General features: G+C 42.8%; 3 protein-coding genes across 3 annotated transcripts; 2 read left to right on the forward strand and 1 right to left on the reverse strand.

Annotated features, from left to right (window-relative positions):
• Positions 1-302: 302 nt before the first annotated feature.
• RpL18 (ribosomal protein L18) lies at positions 303-1,936 on the reverse strand. Its single transcript, XM_011632105.2, has 4 exons — positions 1,808-1,936; positions 1,581-1,667; positions 762-968; positions 303-674 (listed from the first exon to the last, which is right to left on the reverse strand). The coding sequence occupies exons 1-4, from the start codon at positions 1,808-1,810 to the stop codon at positions 405-407; spliced, it is 567 nt and encodes a 188-aa protein (XP_011630407.1). The 5' UTR covers positions 1,811-1,936; the 3' UTR covers positions 303-404.
• Positions 1,937-1,966: 30 nt separating this feature from the next.
• On the forward strand, positions 1,967-10,501 carry LOC105422639 (dnaJ homolog subfamily C member 9). Its single transcript, XM_011632104.3, has 4 exons — positions 1,967-2,200; positions 2,314-2,628; positions 2,867-3,033; positions 9,793-10,501. Exons 1-4 carry the CDS (start codon positions 2,107-2,109, stop codon positions 10,030-10,032), a joined length of 816 nt encoding a protein of 271 aa, XP_011630406.1. The 5' UTR covers positions 1,967-2,106; the 3' UTR covers positions 10,033-10,501.
• LOC105422638 (uncharacterized) lies at positions 3,691-10,029 on the forward strand. Its single transcript, XM_011632103.3, has 2 exons — positions 3,691-6,607; positions 9,793-10,029. Exon 1 carries the CDS (start codon positions 4,173-4,175, stop codon positions 6,243-6,245), a length of 2,073 nt encoding a protein of 690 aa, XP_011630405.2. The 5' UTR covers positions 3,691-4,172; the 3' UTR covers positions 6,246-6,607; positions 9,793-10,029.
• Positions 10,502-18,249: the final 7,748 nt, after the last annotated feature.

Here is an 18,249-nt window from a genome sequence, read left to right on the forward strand (position 1 = left end):
AGTTGTGCGCATACTCTGATTGTATATTACACATATGTATCTAAATATCCGAGCACCGATTGTTAAAGATGAAATTAAATTTATTTTATATAAAATACACTTATTTTCTTTAATTTTTTTCATACTTTGTCTTTGGGAGATTACAAACTACAATGAGAAACAGAAACGATTTACACGGCGTCGTTAAATCTATAAATGAATTTAACGATACCGCGTAAACCATGGAAAACATAAAAGCTACCAATAGAAGTCAAGTTTACGAAGTCTGGCCGTATGTAGCACAAAGAGAAGAGAATCAAAGATTGTTATATGAGAATCAATGTTTATTATTTTTTCAGCCATACTGTGTGAAAAGAAGAGTCACGCCTGATGGAACATCCGGCGAAAAGAGTGTTACATCGATCTTATTTCTTATAACCGCAGCTACGTCTGCGGCCTCTCGCCCGCTCGAACTTGCGACCCTTAGACCTCACATAAGGTTTCGTGTGAGAATGTGGCACGCCAGGTGCCAGGCCAAAGTGCTTAACGCTTTCGCGAGCCTTGCGCGGGCCTTGCATCAAAACCGTGCGTTTGCCAGTCGGGGCGCGTAACGCCAAGTTGTCAAATGTGATGATTTCACCACCAGCCTTCAAAATGCGTGCTCGAGCCTTCTCAGTTATGCGTAGAGCACATACCTATAAAACAAACCCATAAAAATCAATTGTCATATATATAACATGAATCTAACAATTTTATGTACAATATGTTCATCAATCATTTACCGTTAACTTGGGGACCTCGAAGATCCTGGCGTCATCGGTGACAGTACCGACAATCACGGCAATGCAATTTTCTCTTCCAGGTTTTTTCATAAATCTGACTATTCTTGCCAGTGAAATCGGTGGTCGATGAATCTTGCTCATAAACAATCGTTTCAGAATAATCTTGTTGAATTTTGAATTTGTACGTCTTGCCAGGAATCGATATAGCTAAAACAAAACAATTTGTTATCTCAATATAGTACTTTCAATAAATTTGTAGTTTTTACTTATATTCTTGTTTAGATCTTCACAGAAACATACAATTTATTAAAAACTAGATAAAAAAGATGCAAAAAAGATGAACATAAGTGATCTATAAAATCTTCATTAAAATTTTGTTCTTATAAAAGATCCATAAGAGCATAATTATAAGATACTACGTGTGCCAACTATAATAATCGCTCTTTTATTTATATGCAAACAAGCGAGATAGGATAGTTGACAAATATTTCTCTAGCGAGCTTTCAAATTGAATCGGTCTATTTACAAAAGACCTGACACAGAGTGCAACTCGCAATTTTGAAAACGTAAGGCAAACGAATATTTGATACACGAAATCTCTTTCATTTGATTCAACTGAAATTGTCAAAAACTAAAGGAAGATTCTTGGATGTATGAAATTTTTCTATGATGCACGTAATCAAAACTAACCTCAACATAGGATCATCAGAAAAGATAAACATGCATTATTTAATGAAATTCGTGTAAAGTGAAATCGAGTGCTTCCGAGTGATAGTTTGACGTACGATATTTTGTTTCGTGGACGGTAAAGACATTTACCTTGACGAGAAGTCGTAAGTACACATCTTGCGACTTCGGCTCCGTTCGCCGCACTTTCCGATCATGCTTATGATTAATATCGATACCCTGCGAAAGAAATACACGCCGTTAATTAAAATACGTGCAATTTAATATCTTATGATCACATTCGTGCATCGCGATTGACACACGTCGACGTAATATCATTCGATTTTTCGACAAAATCGGACACGGTCGCACCGTCTTACCATTTTGACGAAGCGGAAAAAGAACGCACGCGAGCGAGTACCACGCGATCGAAGAAAGCGGAAATGACAGATGGCGCGGCCGTCGACGAGTCCGTCGAACGCAACTATGTCGGTCACGTGTTACCGACGTTGTGGCATAGATGTCGTCCTCGGCGGCCTGATTTGAATTGTTTGTGTATAAACCCGCTAAAATGCGGCGAGCGGAAAGTTGACCACGCGCGTCTTTCTTTATCTCACTTATTTATATCTTTGGTCCGCGGATTGAAAATTTTTAGTGGAAACTCGAAAAATTTCCCGGTATGGCGAGTTTACTGGATCTGTGCGAGCAATACTTCGGCGCCCGCAACTTTTACGACGTGCTGAAGATACCGAAGACCGCGAACGACAAGCAAGGTGAGCGACCTGGTGACATCGACCATGTAGCGTCCTAACCTCACTGTGTATTTTGACTCTCGAGCTCCTTTTTTTTTTTCTATAACAATGATAATCGTTATTTCTATTATCAGTTAAGAAGGCTTACCACAAGCTATCATTGCTTGTGCATCCGGATAGGGTTGAGGAGAACATCAAGGCGGAAGCGACAGAAAAATTCAAGGTTCTCGGTAGAATACATTCCATCCTCAGCGACCGCGAAAAGCGCAAAATCTATGATGAATCCGGTCAATACGATGAGGAAAGCGAAGAGGTGATAATGCGGAACTGGGCGGATTATTGGCGATCCTTGTTTAAGGAAATCACTGTGCAAGATATCAACAATTATGAGAAGAATTACAAGGGATCGGAAACAGAAATTAAGGATCTTAAAAGGGCTTACATAGATAGTAAGTCTTTATATGATTTCAGAAATATCTTTTCATTTATAGATTATTTTCTGCCATTTTTTTATATAAATTAATATATCTAAAAAAAATTGATTTGATTTTTTAATGTTTGGTCTGAATTAAATTTAAATTTTTAACATAAAAATATTCTCCATGTAGGATATTTTAGTATTATGGTATGATTTGTATTTTAGTATTATGATATTATTTATCAATATATTTATTTTTTTCATTTTAGGTAAAGGAGATATGGATTATATTCTGGAAGCTGTTCCGTTTACAAATTGTGATGAAGAACCTAGACTGCATGCTATAATTGAAAGTTTAATAGAAAAAGGTGAAGTTCCGGAATATACAGCTTTTACTAATGAAAATGATAAGAAAAAGCAGCGCAGGAAAAGAAAGGTATGATACTAAATAGTATATTTTCAATTTATACCTTAAAAATATGTTGAAAACAGTATAAAAATATTTTTAAAATTGCAACAGAAGACAAAAGACTAAATATTAGTATCTCTATGAAGAATTGACTTTTTGAATCAAAATTTTTAAATTGCAGAACTTTTAAACAATTTTTTTATTAATGAGAATTTAGATCTTTATTTTCAGTTAAAAAACATAAAATTTAATAGCTTTATTATTGAAAAAAACAGATAAATAAACATTACATTGCAAATTTAAGCAAGATTCTGTCTGCTACTATGAAACATTTTATATCTCAATCTCAGATACCAATGTAACAGGAGTTAATTTTTTTAAAATATATATATATTATCTCAAAATTATGACATTCTAAATTTTATGTTATATTTTTATCAAATGTCTAGCAATGTCTCCTTTTATCATTATTTTGATACTCAGAAAGTCTCATTTTCTCATTCATTTCAACGTATCTTAAATATAGCTATTTTTAATATGATTTTGTATAAATGAATTTTTCAAAGCATCTCAAAAAATTTGCAAAGATCCGTTAAAAAAAAAAAAAAAATGAATTGTGACATAAGAAAATTACTGCAAAGCATCGTTTTCTCATCGGTCGCGAAACTTCTTTCGCGTTCACATAATACTCGCGTATCGATCTCTGACCGTGATCGACCGCATTGTAGCGCGGAATTGTAGCGCGAATTTTAAATCACTTTAGCACATCATTGCTAAATGTCACTTCAACAGTCTTTTAACGCCCCGCCGCTCTATTTTCAAGCTTCTCTATTTTTACCGATAGACTGTACAGCTTGACGGGTGGAAGGTAGTAGGAGAAATAGGAGCCCCACTAGGAGGGGAAGGTCTAGTAAATAAGTAACCTACGAATGTGAGAACTGCTTCAGTCCGCGTTACAATTAGTTCGACCGTTTGCCGTTAATCGCAAAGCACGAACGAACGAAAAATTTTTCCCGCAATGACCGTCACGCTCCATTACGTTTAATTGTCGAAATGAATACAATAGAAGACTCTTCTTCTCACGACGATTATTGTTGTCATTAATTAAAGCAAATTGCATTATTCTGCCCTTGCATTAATCCTCTTTGAACACGCCGACGTGAAAGATGGATAGTGCCGCGATTTTAACATTATTTGCCCTGCTAATCGCGTTTGCGGGCGATGCCGCGGCGTCGTGCAGGAAGATAGAGAACGTCAACATGTTGGAATATTTTTGCGAGGGTGGCCACCCCGTCGATTTGACCACTGTGCCCGAGACGACTGAAAAACTGCGGATCGTCAGGATGCCGCTTCGCAGAATAACCGCCGATACGTTCTCGAAATTCGGTAGGAATCTCTGGGTGTTGAGCTGCTCGTATTGCGAGATCTCAGACATCGATGCGGACGCCTTTCGACATCTCGTCGATCTTCAGCAACTCAGCTTGAACAACAATCGCCTGACCGAGGTCAAAGGGTCCTGGTTCGAGGGTCTAGACTCTTTGACATATCTCGATCTCAACTACAACAATATACGCGATATCGAAGACAGTGTCTATAGAAATCTACCTAGTCTCGTGGACCTTAGGATCTCGGGAAATCATCTGCGATGTCTGAACCTCGACGAAATGACACATCTGACGGAACTGAAGCGTATATTCCTCGGCGAGAATTCCGAGTTTATCTGTCCGTACGCCGTCAGCCAGTTTCTCGAGAATCAAGGCGTTGTTTTCGAGCAAGATCCCGAGTGGCGAAGACTCGCCAGTGACATGATCGACGTTCACGTTCCACCAGTCCCGGAAGAGAAAAGCAAAACCCGGCCGATATACGACGAGAACTTGCATCCCCCTGGGAGACCATCTTCGGGGGAATCGGAAGAATTTTACGGGTCGAGAGAGAGACCGTTTCATTCGGACTATTCGGCGGAACATCGTTCACGTCATAGAAGACCGCCGACTACGACCCCGCGACCGACGACACCGAAGCAAACGGAGAGATTGCCCGTGCCACGAGTCGAGCCCGTATATCCAGTTACGGACACGAGACCCTCGTACGCACCGTCGGAACCGTCGTCGCACCAGGTAATGCCGCACCCAACGGAGGCGCCGCAAGTACCGCCCTTGGAAGATATCAGGATGTCGGAACCACGTCCTCACGTCAGACCGGAACAGATCTTGACGTATCCGCCAACGATGTACGAAACGCCGCCCCCTTGGTATACGACACCGGAGACGCCCTTGGATGTCAAGGACAGATCGAGATTATCTAAAGTCAGACTGGAAGAGATGTTGCCGTATTCACCAACGATGTACGAAACGACGCCGTATTGGCGACCGATGCCGGAAAGACCGCGAGCACCACCCGTGACGTCAACACCGTCGTGGGAGGACATCAGAATGGCAGGAACCGACAGGCCATCGCAAACGGAACGCACGTATCCGCCGCACATTTCGACCTACGAAACTACGATCTATGCGTATCCCACGTCAGAGAGACCGCAAGTGGAATCGAGAGGACGAGTGTCCTCGGAGGACGAAGCGAGAGGAGAATCCGGAAGACCGCAGAGTATCACCATAACGTTTCCGTTGTACACGACCGATAGTCCGGAAAGAATAATGTCGCACGGATCCATTCAAATGACGCACTCATCTGACGATTCGGGCATGATTGCTCTCGGGGGTTGGTCCACGGACGATCCGTACAGGACGCAGAACTTGGAACGCCACGAGCAGTCTCGTCGTCCCGCGGAAGAGAACGACCGACGAACGTACACGCCGGATCCGCGAAAAACGCCGTATTACGGGCACGATCCACGCGAACTGATCGTCGAAGAATCGTCGATGAGGAAGGACAACGACGACGACGACGATCTCTCTGTCGCCACCGATCGGTCGCAGGCCCAGGTCCCGACGACATCCCCAGGTCCCGCCATGCATCGCATCAGACCCTCGCCACCGGTACTGATGCACTCGTCGGGAACGGACGAGTTCTATCGCACGCATTACGACTCGTCGGTCACGGTGCACACACCATTGCAGAGATATCAAGCCAACGAGACGATCCCCGGCGTGCGCCCGGTAGAGATGACGCAGAAACCATCTACCGAATGTCCCAAAAATTCGGCATTGAAAACCCAACCGGTCGTCGGCCTAGCGGCGCTCATCGTCGTCGCCGTCCTCGGGCACGTCGTCATGGAGTTTTAATCTCGAGCGCGCCTTATCATCCGAATCGGCCGGACGGATCACGCGGAATAAAACCACGTAGGGGAGAACCGAGCTGACGTCTCGTCGATCTAAGGAATCGCATCCGAACACCCGGTGTTGTGACTTGGACCTTCTCGAGCGCGCATTTATATATTTAGCGTTGTAACTCTTCCTCATAGCTATCGAGCATTTCCCCATAAAAAAAAAAATATATATATATATATATATATATATATATATAAAGACGCTTCATAGGATTATTAACCAGACGCAAATATTGGCGAGAGATGTTGGAGAGGCTTGTGAAACTTTCTTCTCTGGGTTCGTTCTCCAGATATGGCAGAACCAGCTAAACCTGACGCGTAGGTATTGCGTAGATGTAAAAATCCTTTTCCAAAGAACTTTGCGCAAATCTTATGGAAAATGGCTCTTGATCAAATTACTTCAAATTTTAATATTTTGTAGTTTATGTTAAATTAATTAAACGTCCCCTCGGGCACAAACCTCCAAATGTTTTTGCTCCAGGATCTTCTCCAGGAAGATCATCTTATACGAAAAAATAATTAAAATAAATCTTTTTTTATTAATTTTATTAATTATGAATATTGTATAATATGAATATATATTATATGTATCACGGAAAAATATATTGGACATAATATCACGAAAAAAGTATTAAATTGTTCAATTTTCCGAAAAAATATTACGATATAAAATATCTTGAAAAAAAAAAGCTTTATTTTATTTTCTAATTCTAAGAAGCATGTTAGAGTTTCCAAAAATTGAAAATATTTTACTTTGTGTTCAATGTGTAATACGAACGCAAACTAAAGTTACAACGTCTAATGATGAGAGAAAAGCGAGCAAGAATGAGGCAGTACATCGTTCGTTCCGGATAATTCTAAGAATGGATAATTACGTGTACTTATTACATTGATATTACATTGTTCATTCTGGATAATTCTAAGAATATAAAAAGGAAATAAATCTTTTTTGTGTATCGATGTGCATCCGCAAGTGTACATTACACGAATGTAATAAAAAAGATTAATTTCAATTTTTCTGTACTTTTTCATGAAGTATGGAACTCTTCCGAAAATCCTGAAGTCAAAACCAAGCTATTTGGAGATTTGTGCCCATGAGGACTTTTAATCAGCTTGACATCAGCTACAAAATATTAAAATTTGAAGTAATTTGATCAAGAGCCATTTTCCATAAAATTTGTATGGAATTCTTTTATCGTCGCGTTTCCACATTCTGCATTCTTTTATTTATAACATATAATGAGCGCGAACTCGTTGAAGGTGAATTTAATAAGAAAAGACGGGGAATATTGCCGATGTTTATCAACTTCTAAACTTGGCGAATCTTTCATCTCGCGATCGAACGAACGTGGATTCTCGGAATCGCTCGGATACCCGATGGTATGTCGTAACATTTTGAAACGTTTGCCAAGTAGAAAAGCCAATATAGTTGAGTGTATACCGCGATTTTAATTGCAATTAAGTGACTCGGTCGCTGCGTGTTAATGAAATAATTAACAAGTGTCATCGTCCAATCGTGCAGGCGCGCGTTACGTAATGACCTTGCAACGCCGACTCGTTCGGGGCTCGGTACGAGCGTGTTAAATATACGCTCAAAGGCGCCACTGTTCGGAGTCAAGTTCGCGCGACAGCTTCCCTCATTCTTCGTGCAACAGGTGCATCTTCACGGAGATTCCGCCGAGGTCGGTCGCGTCAGATGAGGGGCAGAGCGGCAGAGAGAAAACCGACCGCCAAAAGGCCGCGGAATGTGGAAACGCGACGATAAAAGGATTCCATACAAATTTTATGGAAAGTGCCTCTTGATGAAATTGCCTCAAATTTTAATATTTTGTAAGCTAATGTCAAGCTGATTAAAAGTCCTCATGGGCACAAATCTCTCAAATAGCAAAGGTTTTTGCTTCAGGATCTTCGGAAGAGCGAGAGAGACGGAGACAGCCCTCTCGCTCTCGTAGAGGTCATCAGGGTGGCCTTACAACAAGGCGTTAATAAAACGTCCCGAATTATAACGAGAAGAAGCGATCTCGTTTATCTCCATTTTCCGAGACACATGTTTTTCCGAGAGCCTCATCCCCACGATGAGGTCGATCCGCGAGGCGAACTTGAGATACGCTCAGTCGATTTTCCGTGGGATTCCATACCGATGACACGATCGTGTTAAATATGACTTCGCGCCATCTGTACTTCGACTAGCTGTCAATTATTTAACGCGATTTCCTTGGGCCGGGAAACGTGACGCGATATTCCGATCAATATAGACTTCAGTCGCGGGGTCGCGGGGTCGCAAGGTCGCGGAAAGAAAAGTTTCCGCCTTCAACTCGGTCGGGATACGTGTAAGTGCTGATGGCCTCGGAAATATTTGGCACGGCCCACGTGCGACGTTCTGTCTCAAAAGACCGTACTTACACCAAGCAAAACAATGCTTTTCCTCATCCGTTCCCAGTGTAACAGTTCCGTCCATCCCGCGATTGATGTCGGGAGAAAAAAAAAAAAGAAAAAAAACGAAACGCTCGCGATGGCGAGGCAAAAAATTGTTTGCTCAAACTGCGCACTTTTATCGCACGCGTTATTTGCGCTTCCGCGTTTTGGCACGAGGACAGACGGACGGACGGTCGAGTAGGTTTTGCTCGGGGATCAACAGGAGATCTCGGCTCGTTACAAAGTTCCGCGACGTCGATTCACTTCAGAACGAAATAACGTAACGTAAACTCTTTTAACTGCTGACGAATCCGTCCGTCGTCTCAGGTACAGTCAGAATCCGCCGCGCGGTGCGGTGCACGTTGTGCAACGCACCAGCGCACCATTAGGCAGCCAGTTAGACGTTACTTGCCAGAAATTATAAATAACGGAATTTCCTCAGCGGCGGATTATGGAGTAGGTCACGCGCGATATGATGAAGCGTCATCGACGCTTATGTAGCCCTCCCGCTTAGGTAGCCTCGCGCTGCCGAAAAAGAAAATCCAGCCCGCGCGCGCGGAAGCTTCGAAAGTGCCGCGCGGGTGCCGATCCGCGGCCGTCACACCGACATTACATTCTTGCATCGAGTTTTACTATGTGTGAATGACATAGGATGAATCCCGCCGCCTCGGCCGTCGATAAAAATCGACGACCCCCTTGAAAATCGAACCGTGCCATTTTCCCCAAGATAAAGAAAGACGGAAGCCCTTCACGCCACTCGAGCGCGAATTCGATGATACTCTCTCGTCGGCGAATTGCGTGGCGAGCGCGCGTCTCGGAAATAGAAATACGTAACGCGTAGATGCTGCGTAGATTCTCGCTCTTAACGAGCGGGGCCCCGTAATCAATCTCGTTAACAGGGAGCGCGCTTGTGTACGGCCGCTCGCGCGGCCGTTATCTCCTCTTAAAAATCTACTCCTTCCGCGACGAGTCTGGATCGAATTATCAATTTAAGTCTAAAGCCGACTAAGCCTGCACTCTCCAGTCGGAGAGTAAACAGCCATCGACTTCTCATGTTTAATTGGCCCGATTGCCTTCTCTGATTACAGTGGGCCAAAGAGGCGGCGGAAGCTGAGCGCCTCGAGCAGATGCTGAAGATCGAGAACGAGGAAAACGGAGCCGCGAACAATCTCGCGCTGTCGATACAGAATCGCAACAGGGCTCGCGCCGACCAGTCGGCAAGCTTCTTCGATTCGTTAATCGACAAGTACGCGAAGAAGACCGAGAAAGCGACGAAAAAGAAAGATTCCCCTGCAAAGACTACAAAGAAAATCAGGAAGAAGACGTAGAGACATTACAACGACTATATGTTCGGGACGCACTGCCGCGCGTCCGCTTCCGCGTCACTGAAAGTTTCAACCTCTCGTTAACATTTTTATAAATCGCAAAGCACAGACTTGCTGTAGATTTCCACCATGTGGACGGTTGTGTTTTAGTTTTTATATATATATATATATATAAGTTCGCTAAGCTCGAAACGAATTATCGAATGGACTAACTTGTATGGTTTAATATAAATGTCAGTAAATGCGTCAATTAATCGTCAGTAAATGCAAATTAAATCGCTGTATCGAATTGAAACATTGTCTCGTGGTAAGTGCACAACGGCGTAAAAATTGTACACTTTATATAAAAACAAATGCCGTACTTGAGTTTTATGATAATACCCTCGAAAAAAAACGACAGGCTCTTGTAATTATTGTAATTTTCATCTTATATGATATGTGAGACAAAAATAGAGAAAGAATCTTTTTAATATTCTTTTTTTTTTATAATTTCTTTAACCGTTTAGTTCACTCAAGGACAAAAGAACGAAGAACTAACTTAGAGGTAAGTATACCTTCGTATGTTTAATAATGCGAAACTATAGATTTACTGAATTAAATATCGAAACGGTGTTACAAGTATCACTTAATTGAATAATGATTTGGTGATTTACTTAACGTGGTTTGCATAAACGCCTCTAAACGCCTCTTTTATTCTTTTTGTTTCTTTTACATAACATTTTCTAACTTGAACTTTTCTCATACACATCATTATAACTAAAAATAATGTATTTCCATTTACAACGGAGAATGCTGCTGTCAAAACATGAATTAATAATTTTATGAATAAAATAAATATTTAATTTTTCAAGAAATTAATTCTGTTAGAATTGATTTTATGGAAAATCTTTAATAAAAAATGTTTTCTAAGTAAAAAAGAATGAAAGTCGCTTTCGAAATTATTCATACCGGCCAAAAGTTTCAAAGTCTTTCAAAGTCACTTATTTAGTCTCACGTAAATGCACGTGCAAAGTTTCGCGAGGATTATAAATTTTGGAAAAGTATTTTATTAATAGAATGTTGGATCAAAGCTTTCATGGTTCATGCGATTAATCGTTCCGTTGCATTGGCACAATGCCAGCGTTTGCTGTCTTATAAACAATGTCTATTCGTCTTCCGGATGTCGATGGAATCGATAACCCCACTTTAAAATTAACTTTCGTTACATTTCGAAAACATCCATTATGCGGTTTATATATAGTGCGTGAAATGTTTCATAATTTGAACTCTAATGCGCACAGAATATTAAAAAATAAGATAACGTGTACATTATTTTTAAATTCATCAGACAATTGTGGAAGGATTTTATACATATATATATATATATATATAATATTTTACATTTCCTTTAATTAAATTATTTATTTTTATATATTTAATATTATTTTTATATATTATGTATATTTTAATTGAATTATAAGTTATAATTTTCCTATATCGATATCATTGAGGAGTGAAACAGGTTCTTATAACTTACAAAAGATTGCGCCAGTAGTATTTCTCGTTTCAATCTGACTTATTGCTATATATAGACTGAAAAATTTGCAAGTTCTTAAAATTATTCATATTTTTAAATGAACTTTGATATTTAACATGTGTATAAATAAATATAAATGTTTGATTAAGTTATTAAATATTTCACATATTTCTTAGAAGGAGGTATCTTAGATATTCTATAGTATATTATCATATAACATACATTATATCACCGATATTTGAAAGGATTAAAAAAATTCAAGCGATATGAAAAATATATATATATATATATATATATATATATATATATAAAACAATTCTCTGCAATTTGCTTAATTCGAGAATGTAATTAAATAGTAAGTTGATCTTTATCAGTACAATAATAGCTAAATGATATTATTTTAAAGATCTGGCGCTCATCAGTTTCGATCTGTCTTCTAATATCTTAAGTTATCTTCTAATATCTTAACATATTCTCAAAATACATCAAGTGCAATACATTTTCGAAAGATGCACCGAGGAGTCGAAACTTCTCACTGCGCGCAAACTCTCTTCGGCAGATTTAGGTGGCACCGTCATTAGTGTCACGGTCATCGATAAGCGCGGGCAATGTGTCAGTCACACCGTTGCCGTCACACAGCCCGTGAAGGATGAGGACGAGGGCAGGATCGAGAGGCAGAGATGGCAAAAGGGAAAGGGGGGAGGGAGAGGGGCAGACTCCTGCCGGGCATCTAGCATTTCTCTCTTGCTCGCGCGTCCCTCGTGTTTCACGCGGCCCGAGCTGGTGATGATGGTGGCCACGATGTTATGGTACTCTCAAATCGGTGTTGGTAGAGATGGTATGTACACTAGGCAAGTGGCCGCCTCGGCATGGTCAGTCTCGTGTTACGTCTGGGCTGGCTGGAGCGACAACACGGTGCACATCGGGTGACACAATTTCCAGTCGGTACCCTCCCTTTTCGCGCGGGATTTTTTTACGCACCGGGCTCGTACGCCGCCGCGGCATCTGCGGCGGTTTTTATCATTTATTTTTTTTTAATCTTAATCTCTCAGAGAAAAATAATATAGCATTTGTTGAATTGATGAGAGGTCCGTCTCATAAAATATAGAAGGGTTCGAGTTCTCTAGGCTAACTGCTTTTGCAATAAATTTATTATAAGATGTTCAATTCAAGATCAGATTGTATATCATTTTTTAATAATGCGCTCCTAGCTTTTTACACCAAATAGTAATTTGAAAGAATTCAACAGCCTAAAAGCACAGTGTATAAAAATTAATTATTAAGATGTAGGATTCCAAAAATGTCAACATCTATATCTATTTCGCGTATCTATATTACTTACATGATACATCTACCTACAACTATGTTACATTATAATGCTTAACGTGTATACGATTATGTACAAATATAATGTTATCTCGATTAATTAAATATATTTTTGTGCAGTGATTAATTTGACCTTTTTCGCCACAATTCTTCGTCACAATTCTTTAACGTGTCTCCGTGAAGCAGAGCGAAAGCCAGAGTCCTCGGCGAACGAGCCACCCGTTGTGCACGAGATCGGCGCGCACTTTGACAAAATCACGTACGGGCAATTATGGATATGTGGTGCAAACATAGGTAGCAAAGTGTAAACCATCATTATTTTTAGCCAGACATGTAACAGGAGGCCGGATCGGAGTTTACCAAAGAACGGTAACACAATAGCCGGGCAAAGTAACCGGGCTCGTATTTTTTCGCCCTATTAAACGGCAATTATATATATCGCGACCTGTTGGCGATTGTGGCGGAACGTTCTCGCACGCAAGGCCCATGCTCGTGCAAACGTCGAGCAAACAGATGAATCGCGTTGTGCAAGAGGATAAGCGGTTTGCCGCATTATGAAACAATCTGATTAGCGAAGCGTCGAACGTTCAAGCCCTCTCTCTCTCTCTCTCTCTCTCTCTCTCTCTCTCTCTCTCTCTCAGGCTGCCGCGGAATATTTCATTGTACGTTTATGGATCGATAAATCTACCGATAAATTCACCGTCACGTCGAGGGAGACGAGGGAGAGGGTGGAATGAGCGTGAAAATCTAAGATATTCCGCAAATCTGAGATGACATTTCGCGAAACTCTTTTGACCTCGCGTATATCTGTCCGTTCGCGCTTCGAAAAAAAAAAAAAAAAAAAAAAAAAGACGTATTTCGCAACGACCTGTGGTCATCGATCTGAAGATTGTGGCTATGCAAGAAGTTAGAGTTGGTCGCATTCGCGGATGTGAAAAAATATTTTACACAAGATTAGCATCATAAATACTTGACGAGAAATTCCACAATGAATTCGCGCTAAAGTGATTCGATCGTTATTGTTTTGTCGGAATAATAATGCTGAGATTAATATTGCATAGTTATCAATATTTTATAAAAAAAATTATTGTTTCTAATGCATTTTCTTAAGTATTCACATAATTATAAATTTTATATAAAAGTTCATATAATTTTATAAATATTTTCCTATCAATGGAATGGACGGTGGACGTTGCAGAGAAACCGACTCGTAAATCATCGCGTCGCACGCGCGTGTTGAATGGAATTTCCTTTTCGCACATCGTGTAAACCGCAGAAATGGGAAACGCGTAATCGCAGTCGTGGCATTTAAGGTCGCCATAAAGCGTTGTAATCTATTTTCGCTTCTCATAGAACCGCGTCTGCGATCTACTAATCAAATGTATTTGTATCTCTCTCTCTCTCTCTCTCTCTCTCTCTCTCTCTCTCTCTCTCTCTCTCTCTCTCTCTCTGTCGTTGAATGCGCAGAGAAAATAGAGGAGGGAGCTAGCGAGCGCACATCCTCGATTGTGAAACAATACCTCCCTATCCCCGCTGTCTTCAGGAGTCGTCATTAAGATATGCGATGCACCCTTGCTCAAAGGACAAAGGAAGAAGGGGGGGAAGCCACGTCGAAAGCAGAGGAATGTCGGTCCAAACCATCGAGAACGATTTGCATTCTGTCAACACGCACGATGCGATTCTATTTCTAACCACCTCTAACCAGCGCAACGTCGGATCCCCGTCGTGAATCGCGCCGAGAGCCGAGAGGTGCAGCATACGCCGCGAGATTCACCCCATTGAATCCGAAGAACGAGCGAAGGAAAAGAGAAGGTGGGTGGAGGGCGAAAGGTGAGGGGAAGAGAGAGCTAGCGGGGTTGCGTCAGTGTGATAGAGCGAGAAAAGATTCTGTTGCACAAGGAACGGTGGAGCAAGGGGAAGACCGGTGGTTGTAGCTGAGAGACGATAGTAGAGGAGGAGGAGGAGGAGGAGGAGGAGGAGGAGGAGGAGGAGGAGGAAGAGGAGGAGGAGGAGGAAGAGGAGGAGGAGGAGGAGGAGGAGGAGGAGGAGGAGGAGGAGGAGGAGGAGGAGGAGGAGGAGGAGGAAGAGGAGGAGGAGGAGGAGGAGGAAGAGGAGGAGGAGGAGGAGGTGGAGAAGGAGGAGGAGGTGGAGGTGGAGGAGGAGGAGGAAAAGGAGGAGAGGAGGAGAAGGAAGAGAAGAAGGAGGAGGAGGAAGAGAAGGAGGAGAAGGATGGTGTGGAGGAGAGCTGCAGAAGGAGAGGGGGAGAGCGACATTCCAGAAGGCGGCGGCGGCGGTGGTTCTCGTGGGAAACCAAAGAGAGAGAGAGAGAGAGGAGAAAGATCTCGTCTCGAGGAGAGGTTGCGGGCCTTAAGGCACCGTTCTCATCTCCCCGACGTGTGACAAGATCGTGGAGGCTTCTACCGAGGCGCGTTGCTACGACACACAGCGAGTTACCGAATTTATAAATCGTTTGGAAGCGAGTGTGATTTCTCATACTACCCCGAAGCTAACGGTGCACCTCGGCGGACTCGCGAGCTCTAGGATTTCTCCCGAGAGATCTCGACGTTCAAATTAATTAAAATCCGCTTTCGCGCGCCGTTCCGCGTACAAAGGTAAATTCAATTCGGATTATAACCTCAAGTCGAATTAGCGGAAAATGGCAAATCCAGAGCGCAAGTGATTTTCATGTGCGCGCGAAACAGGAGCATTTTCAATTACGTGCCGATTTACGAAAGTCAATCTCATTTTCGCGAGACGATTTAGATTAGCGATATATTGTTTCCGTGATATTTGACGCAATGGCATTTAATTCTAAAAATCTATAAAATTTTAATTTGAATCAAAGGAACATTCTTAATTGTTCTCCAAATATAAGTTAAATATTTGTAAAAATTAGAAAATATTTATCAAAATTAATATCATTAAAATGTATTCTCTAAAATCTCTGAAAATTTCAAAAGTGCTAAACAATTAAATAATACTAGGTATATTAGTAGTAATGACTAAGCGATAAACGAGACTACGTCGTTTAATTTTAAACGCGTACGCATCAATATAATTCTGTTGAAATTAGAAAACAATGACACGATAGAGGTCCATTTATAGCAATAAGAGATGACGCAATGAGCTTTCGCACTTGTCTTTCAGCTTTTGTTTAGTTTCACGCGAACAATTGCTGCATCATATGGCACGGTTATCATCGTAATAATGCAACTCAGCGTAATCCGATTACCACGCTGCCAATATCGATAACCCGCGCGGACGCGATAAAGAAAGCCGCCCCTTGGAGAAACGCTTGGCGAAGGCAAATCCGATAACAATGATCTCGACTGTAATCCAATGACGGAAGATTTCTCGCGACGTGGCACAACAAAGTACGACCAGTATTGATTTCGCTCGCTCGATTCGATAGCTAATATTTTTTTCGTTTTCACATTACAAAATTTTTATTCACGGTACGGACGCGATTTGGTATAGGGACACCGAGACGGGGAAACCTGCCGCGGGCCCTGTGAATCGGCCCTTAGGGCGAATCCGCACAAGGTCTCGGGCAACTGCTTCCCAGTCGAACGAACGAGAGTCAAGAGGAGATAATGGCACGTTCACGAGGCGTCGAATCATTACCGACAATCAAACTCTATTTGCGTCGCGTCGTTTGCGATAAAAGGATTGTCCTGTAGCCAGGACGCGGCGCGACGAGGAGGGTCCTCTCATTCTCCTCGCGCGGATTCCTCACGTAAAAATGTAGTATGAGTTAATGAAATGCACGATAATGCCAACGCGAATCCCGTTTGACTCTCATAGGAGGGTTTTTACGACACTCTCCAATCTCAGTCTTCTTCAACGTCGACGATAATTTCTCGATTTCATCAAGAAATCATTTTGTTAATGCGAAGCGATGTAAAATATCGTCAACCGATCATCGTCGTGTCGACGTCGGAGCGTCGATCGCGAGAAAAATTTCGAGAGAAATACTTCCGTATATCTGTCTGGGTGTCTTTTCTGCGCGATCGAGCGAGAGAGCGCGCGCGACTGCGAGCGGCGTGGATACGTTTTCAATTTCTGGTAACAATGTTTTTATCTCGTCGCGCGGTCATTTAACGCGCGCGCGCACGCACGCACGCACGCACGCACGCACGCGACAGGTTCCCGTCCATATACGACGGCAATAAAGCGCCACTCATTATTATTACCAGTGTCGTAAGAGCCGGCGCGTCGCGACTCTTCCGACCGCGCGCGCGCGCGCGCACGCGCGGCAATTACGACGCGGCGAACGATAATCGCGCGCGACGTTATCGCCGACGATGACACGCACGCACCTGATCACCCGGCCGCGAACCGGGTACCGTAACCGATACCGCGGAAATTCAATACCCCGTCGCAAATTGGCGGAACGTCGAATCGCGCCGCGAACGCTCGGAGGAACTTTCCCCGCGCGGCCGCGAATATAATCCGCATGGGGGCCCTGGGAACCACCACTTATTCCAAAATCAAAGTCTCCGATCGAGACGCTAAGTGATGACGTACAGACGTCCCGAGGAACACCCTGTATAAGACAGGAGGAGGAGGGGAGGGGACGAGAGGGAGCAGCCAGGCATGCCGGCTTGCGAGATGAGAAGAAAAAGGAGGGAAGAAGGTGGAGAGTTAATTGAATCCGAGCAGCGTATAAGTGGAATGGCCTATTCCTCCTTTGGTTCTCGCTCCTCTTATTCTTCTTTCTTCCCGCGCGCCTCTCCCCCCTCTCATCCCCGTCTCGCGGCCCTTCCCGACGGTATCCCGCTCCTCGCGCCGTCCTTCGCAGCTCCTTGTACCCTCTTCGGTCAGGGTACCAAGGAGGATCGGTGGAAGGACGCTAGAGGTTCCGGAGAGAGGAAGAGAAAGAGAGAGAAAGAGAGGAGGGGAAGAAAGAGAAGGAGGGAGAGGGAGAAGGAAGCATTCCTTTGTCTCTGCGCGCACGGATCTAGATCATATATAGCATATAATGCGCAGAGGCATGAAGCATACGGACGCGTGATATGCGTGCGCACACCCGAGCCGCATCGACGGGGCACACGTGAAACAACGCATGGATGGACGGTGCACGTGCGCTTTCAAAGGGTTCTGCCGCGATATTCCCTCCGGCCATCCCGAGGAGGTTCTTGTCTCGGACGATATACTCGGTATGAATTACGTCCGCGTTAATTCGATTTGCCTCGCGTACGTTATACCCACGGGTACAATTATCATTTGAAAAGTTGAGGAGCCCGAGAGGCCTCCTCTTCGTAATACCGTACGATATGGATCTTGGTAGAACCTTCAATCGGAAAAGAAAGAGTGAGAGTGAGAGAGAGAGAGAGAGAGAGAGAGAGAGAGAGGAGAGAGAGAGAATCGACTGCGCT

This window comes from Pogonomyrmex barbatus, unplaced genomic scaffold, assembly GCF_055798465.1.
Source record: "Pogonomyrmex barbatus isolate J1 unplaced genomic scaffold, ASM5579846v1 scaffold1, whole genome shotgun sequence".
NCBI lineage: Eukaryota > Metazoa > Arthropoda > Insecta > Hymenoptera > Formicidae > Pogonomyrmex > Pogonomyrmex barbatus.